Source organism: Nematolebias whitei, chromosome 14 (assembly GCF_014905685.2).
Source record: "Nematolebias whitei isolate Nwh7 chromosome 14, NemWhi1, whole genome shotgun sequence".
Taxonomy (NCBI): domain Eukaryota; kingdom Metazoa; phylum Chordata; class Actinopteri; order Cyprinodontiformes; family Rivulidae; genus Nematolebias; species Nematolebias whitei.
The window spans coordinates 38,398,990-38,406,104 of record NC_056511.1 but is presented as its reverse complement, the minus strand read 5'-3'; the positions used below and the strand labels follow the sequence as shown (position 1 = coordinate 38,406,104).

The window sequence follows — 7,115 nt, the reverse complement described above, 5'->3', positions numbered from 1 at the left end:
TGAGCTCAAGGTGTAAAATCCTTCCTCACATCGGTCGTTTTACGGTTTATTTTCCTTCTGATGTAACATTTAAGATGCCGCTGCTTTCAGAGTTTATTTCACGAGACACAAACAGGAAGTTCTATGACCGCCTGCCGTTTAAAGAGGTGGGCAATGATGAGAAGGTAGAATTATTAGAATTGTGCAGAAGATGATGGAGGGATAAGTCCTGCCCTGTGCTTCTATGATATAACCTTTATAAAACTGCATTTTAACACTGCTGTCACTTTGGACTTCTATTAAAACAAATGTGTCTTAATAGAAAAGAGGAAGCAATCTGCAGGGATAACACTGACAATGGAAATTATGAACTTCTAAAATTTCCTGCACTTTCACTTCCTGTTCAGCGCGTCCTCGGTTGGATGTTCTTCTCCCAATGCAAGCGTTTAAAAGGCATTTTTAGATGCGTTTGTTTCTTCTACTGAGCTGCCACATCATGTCAAGCTGTTCCAGCTTCATTTAAAACGGTCAAACTCACTATTTCATGCGCACGTCATCCTAAGAGCATAACTTTGAAATCTCCACGATGATTCAAACGGAAAGTTTTATCAGTTTTTGGTTTAAACTTTTGAGCTGACTGACTCTGAGTCAGAGGTCAGCTCTGACCCTCCTGTTTCTACATTTCATCCCGTAAACCTGAGACCGCTGGGTGACTGGCTCGTTTTACACCCGTCTGACGAGTTCAAGTTAAAACGTTCAGGCTGTTGGGTGGTTTCAAACCTCCTCGGGGCAAAATATGATCCTGTCTTCACGAGGTTTGAAGTGAAGATTCATTAACTGATTCGGAATGGCACATTTAAAGAGTGTAAGTGCTTTGAAATGGTGATGGCTGGTGTAGTAATTACTGTGCGATTATGTTTGCGCACACTTTGAATTAATCAAATTAAAGATTGAGCTTCCGACTTCATTCTCTGCACATGTTGAGTTTAACGTTTATTTTCAGTGTTGTTTAAAATGCTCCTTCCTGGAGAAAAACAGAAATAAAGTACCTAGGTTGTTGTTGTTGTTTTTTTCTTTCCGAGGTAAAAAGTGAATGAGGACTTGTTTAATCTTAACGAGTTACCCATTTCCCCGTTGTCCTCGTCCCCGGTGTTATCTGAATTTCTGGTTCAACCTGCGCAGCTCGTCCCAGAAGAACAGGGACAGAATGGTGTGTGGACCGAGTCGGAAATAAGAGGCTCCAAGGCCTTTGTAGAGTCCCGTCAAACCTTCTTTCTTTAGTGTCTTCGAGACGCAGTCGGTGAATCCGTTATAGAGCTGCCCCTGAGAGGAAAAAGAAGAAGAATACTGTTTATTCACTAAAACTGATGCTCAGGTAGAAAACAGATCAAAGACGTACGGAGTAACATAAATGAGAGTTTCAAAGTTCATGCGCAATAATCCAGGTTTTAAAAAAAAATCCGACAAAAAGTTTGAGAGAGTAATGAAAGCTCGTTTTGTGTTGGATTTATGGATCTATATTTTGTGCAGACTTTTTCAATCTAAATAACAGAAGGATCAATTTTATTTTTATACTTGGAGACTGAATACTTTACTAAATAAAGTAATTTCAGTAAAATTAACCCTTTTTTTATATAATACTGCAAAGCATGGGCGTCAGAATCATCCGTAATGTGGGGGGGACACAATGATGTGTCTAGATGTGCGTGTGTGCACGCGTGTGTAAAAAAAAAAGGTGTTCACTAGTAAACAAAAAAAGCAACATTTCACCTAGATTTCCTTTAATTCCACACATTTAAATCATGTTTCTCACCAAGTCTGTGTAAATTCAGCTGTGGGTTTTAAGACATTTTAACTTTAATACACTTTAATACAGAGCGTCAGGTCGGCACTATTTGTCTTTATAGAGAGATAAAAAACATCACCACTGGACTTTTTTTAATTGTGTTCCAACACGACTCATCTAAATGATGTTTCTCATGAAACTTGAGGACAATAAGGTGTGGGGTTTTAAAGACATTTCAACTTTAATGCACCTGAACACACAGCGTCTCTTACACCTGCAGCGTCTGACAGCGTCACACTTACTGCTAACATGCTACAGATGTAGCGCTCCACTTCTCTCCTCCTAACATGAATATATGTTTATGATCAGCCCCCCGGTCAACAACTGCCCACACTAAGCATACTGAACTGGCGAGCGAGTAACAGAGGTGTCTCCATCTCCTCCACCTGTGCGCGTTTTGGAGACGCACAGAAACACCGCAGGTGTTACACCATATTCTGTGATCACCGTATATTGTGACCGTGGCAACAGGCTGCTGTGCAGTGTTGCCAGGTGAGAAATGTAGGATTATCGTACTAGAGACATAAAATTATCGTATTTTGAGGGAAATTATCGTACACCCGTCATAACCAAAATAACAAATGTATTGATGCACTATAGTAGTGATGGGTCGGCTTCCAGACCGGCTCTTCTTCTTCTTCTTTTCTTTGTTTCTTTTCCTCACTCATGGCGCGGGCGCAGAAGACTATTCAGCCAATCATGGCCGTTGTTCTGAGGCAAACGCAAACACGTCACTCATAGGTAACGTTTAGAAAAGCACGACTGGCTGGAATTTCCAGCCAGTCGTGCATCTGTTTGCGGACACAGATGCCTTCAGGGTTCACAAAAAAACTCCGACAGACAGTTGCGAGAGGCTGATGACAACTGATTACAACCACACATTCACGGAATGGTCAAATTATCGTATATTTGGCCTTTTTCGGGATTACTGATCGTACAGAGGGAAAAATTGGCATACAAATACGATAATTATCGTACACCTGGCAACACTGCTGCTGTGTTTAGAGTTGGAGGTAACCAGGAAAACCTGGAGTAGAGTTTTAGTGGCCTGAGTATTCTCCTATTGATCAAGTGGAATGGATTCGTTTACGAAGAATGAGAAACTGCGCCGCCTGAACTAATGTTTCATAGTAAAAGTGGGGGGGTCCAAATGAATGTTTTTTTAATGTGGGGGGGGACTTGTCCCCTTCACATAAAATGGTTGTGACGCCTATGCTGCAAAGCAATATGTTAAGTTAATTTTGTCAAATGAATAACTATGATTTCTGTTATTTTTGGTTATATCACAAAATTTATCGTTATCGTCAAATGCTCTGAAATATCACAATATTATATTTGAGCCATATCGCCCACCCCTACAGTCAAGCTGTCAATTTGCAGTTTAAGAACAACAAAACCTCCGTAATAAATTGTTTTACACCTCAAGTTGTGACCTATAAAGAAAAAAAAATGAATATTTAAATGCGCCCTTTTGGACGGCATTTTTCCATGTTTGACTTTACGGGGAGGCACCATCTTCCCTTTTTAGACACTTTTGTCTTGAAATCTTTATAAAGTTCGTTTGAATAGCTCACAGTGCAAAATAATAACCAGCAACTGACGAACAGGGAGGACGGTTCTGTTGGACTTGATGACAAAATGGTAAAGGAATGAGTTCTGTTCACCGAGGCAGATCTTTGTCTTCTTATCTAAACAGCATTACAGAACCAAACGCCTGCACGGGAAACCTTTATGGAGCTCGAGATGATGAGAAGCACCTTCAAATATAAACAAAGCTTTACTCGCCTTGCCCCGATGATCGACGGGCTGGTTGTAGAGCCGCGTGCTGACCACGTCAAAAGGCGTCATGGCCATCACCACCACCACGCTGCTGATCATTCCGGCACTCAGAGCCACCAACCAGCTGTTGTCTGGGAACACCTGAAGAACAAGGAGACACCATTCTGACGCAGGATGAAGGGCTCAGGAGTGAACGGGTACTTCATGTCAGCAGCGTCTAAATTTAACTGAAATGCAGCGAGCATGGCTCTATTATTAGCCTGTACAGTATGTTACACACATGCTACTGTAGCTGGAACCAAACTGTTTTTTTATCACATGATCTTTCTCTAACTGGCAACACAGACAAAACCTTTAATCCTCTGTATAGTTAAACTGTAGATAACAGTGTATATAAAACACAAAGCTGGGCTTCATTTGATGGCTGAACACTTTAAAAGCTCATTCTCTGTCGGTATAAAAGACTTTCTGTTAGGCAGAGTTTGGACCCATCCACCCCAATGCACTGCTTGCAAAAGCCAAATGTTTCCAGTTGGGGAGGGGGGCAGTGAAAAGTGGAGCATTTTATTCCAGTGGAGTGTTTTGTCATGGCTACACAGACTCATTTTGTAACCTATGCAAAGCTGCTGACTGCTAATGACTCAATGAATGTGTGGCAAAACTTAGCAACAGAGAAACTGTACGAGCCAAAATATTTAGTTTTATCCAAACAGCGACCATAAATCCAAAAGATACGCCACATACCACAGCAGTTAGACACTGCGAGGCGCCAGACGCTCCAGCTGGTCATGCTTTCGCTTGTGAAAAACACGCAAACATGATGAAAGACTGAGGAAACAAACCACTGATGTAAAGACCAAACTTCAGGGAGTAGCATTCCAACCTGCAGGTCCACGACCAGCTCCTTGGAGGAGGAGAAAGTGGAGAGCTGGGTCGCCGACCCCACGCTGACTCTTGGCACGGCAGCACTGGAGCCCCTCCACAGGCCCAGGACGCCATGCTGCCTGTAAATGACTCTCAGAGCGTGGACCATCCCCTGCCGGGTACAGAAACATGAGACTGCTGATGCCTCTTCAAACGTGCATGGATACATTCAGTCATTCAAGTTAAACACTGATGTCCTCACCATTTTATTTATTATCATTAATTGTATTAACCTTTATTTAACCAGTCAAATCCCACTGAGATCGCAGACCTCTTACAAGGGAGGCCTGGACCTGAAGGCAGCCTTACGTGCACGTTGTTTGAATGGTGAGAGGAAACCAGAGTATACTGGGAAAACCCATGCAAACACGAGAACATGCAAACTCCACACAGAAAGACCACAGGTCCAAACTGGGGATTGAACCCAGGACCTTCTTGCTGTAGCGCTAACCACTAACCCCACCGTGCTGCCCAATTTTAAATAATTTGTGTGGCAGATTTTAAATCAACGGATCAGTCACTTGGAGCGGCTTCCCAAGCAGCTTCCCTTCTGTTTGTACTGCAGCTACGTGCTGAGAGGAAGAGTCTCTGATGCACATTTATTTAAAACAGCAAAGACTTAATGTCGAAGTAACACAACCACTTTGGAGCTGAGAAAATAAAAAATAATAGTTTGAACCTCTGTTTGGGTTATCAAACTTTAAAAGTCCACTATTTACTGAGACTCCACCCTCTCCGTGCAAGCTCTTTAATTATCTGTGTTCATCAATACAAGCAACTTTGCTTTGATGAAAATACTTTTAAAACCTGTTCAGTTTCACTAATGCCCTTTGGAATCAATCCTGACTTTCTACATTGCAGACTCTCAAACTCCTCTGTAGGTTTTGCAGCCAAGTTTTATTGAATTTATTTTTTAAATTCCCTTTTTAAACATTCCTTGTTATGTTTTTGTGTTTTCTCTTTCCATTATAGGGTGAAATTTACGGTTCGATTTGGTTTATTTGTTTTGATGGTAAAATGTTTTTAGACAGAAAGTATACATAAATTATACTAAGACCGTGGCCTAGTGTGCTCCTAAACATATTGTCGTTTTGGAACCGGAGTCTGTGCACTAGAAATGTGGGGTTAGGTTCCCTCAAGGGCCACTACCCTGCGTGTTTTAGATATTTCACACACGCTTTGAATCAGTGGTGCATTCTACACGATACGCAGGTATACAAAGTATACCCACTAGGAAAGCTTAAGAATTTCAGTATGCCCACTTAAAGGTGCCCAATCAATGATATATGACATATCTGTACTTACTACTTAATACTTGAACACGTTTTGCTTTGACGCTGTTTTATAAATTCTATAACATGGTTTTTTTTTTTATACAAAGCCAACTATTGTAAGCATCAGAAAAATTTGGAAATGTTCGATATGCATAAAAAATCAAAATAAATTGACGATTCCATTGTACTAACCAGTGTACTTTGGTTTCTAAGCACAGTATGCCCAGTACAAAAATGCGGACTACACCACTGGTTTGAATCCATGGGTGCTTAACACGCTTTTGCAGAACATGCAGAAGTGATTTAACCATTAAATCAGTTGTGTTGGAGCAGGGAACTAGTTAAACATGCAGACCAGGACTGAACACCCCTGATCCAAAAGAGTATAGTGGCCCACGAGGACCAAGATTGGACCCATTTGGTCTGGAAAGACTCAGAAGAGTTATCACAGTTTAACTTTGTCTACAGTGAACTGTCCTTGCTGCAATGGTTCTGGTGGTACCTCGTGTTTGTACTGGTGGCCAACAGCGATGGAGGAAGTGGACTGACTCTGGAGATGAGTCTTCACCTGCAAAGACAGATTAGGATTATTATTCTCCACATTTTAAACTCATCTTCACATCTTTTAAACCCGGTGGCAGCCCCATACCAGGTAGACGGGGCTGCCCATGACGGCCCCCACCACCCCGGCGGCAGCCCCCGCTAACGTGGTCTTGACAGCGCTGACCCTCCCGTTGGTGTGGATGTAGCCGGCGGACTCGATGATGGCGTACGAACCGAGCCTGACTCCGTTCATGCAGAGCTGGTAGAACAGAGCCGGGGCCAGGCCTTTCTGTAAACCCGCCACTCCGTCCACTTTGCCGATGGTGTAGAACGCGTGGAAAACGTTGCGGTAGTAAACTTGATACGTGCCGCGGCTCCGGAGCTCTCCCTGCAGCTGCATGCGCGTTTTAACGACCTCCAGCGGGTTGGTGAAGAGACACGCGCCGCAAGCCGCCACTCCGCCTAAAACGAAATCCATCACGGCGGTCCGACAGTCGGTCCGTCCGGGGAGCAGGTGTGGAGCTCAGGCCTGCTGTCAACGAGTCATGTTCGCGGGCTTAACCTGAGCACAGACTCGCTCGCCGTCATGATACTGAACACAGGCTGAGCACCATCACTAACAGCAGCAGAGAGGCGCGAGGACGAAACGCGCAGCCGTGGGGGCTTCACGAGCATCTTCAACGGTCGGAATTTAGATAAACACATGCAAAGCGCGTTTAATCCTACCCGACTATCTTAAAGTCGTGTTTAATTAGTGTCACTTTTACCAG

At 43.1% G+C, this 7,115-nt stretch overlaps 1 protein-coding gene across 2 annotated transcripts; it reads right to left on the bottom strand.

The window, feature by feature from the left end:
• Window positions 1-341: 341 nt before the first annotated feature.
• slc25a35 (solute carrier family 25 member 35) lies at window positions 342-6,909 on the bottom strand. Of its 2 annotated transcripts, XM_037687532.1 has the most exons (5): window positions 6,452-6,909; window positions 6,305-6,370; window positions 4,488-4,640; window positions 3,611-3,745; window positions 342-1,302 (listed from the first exon to the last, which is right to left on the bottom strand). In XM_037687532.1, exons 1-5 carry the CDS (start codon window positions 6,821-6,823, stop codon window positions 1,132-1,134), a joined length of 897 nt encoding a protein of 298 aa, XP_037543460.1. In that variant the 5' UTR covers window positions 6,824-6,909; the 3' UTR covers window positions 342-1,131. The 2 variants fall into 2 exon arrangements, with proteins under 2 accessions (XP_037543460.1, XP_037543461.1); XM_037687533.1 differs by lacking the exon at window positions 6,305-6,370.
• Window positions 6,910-7,115: the final 206 nt, after the last annotated feature.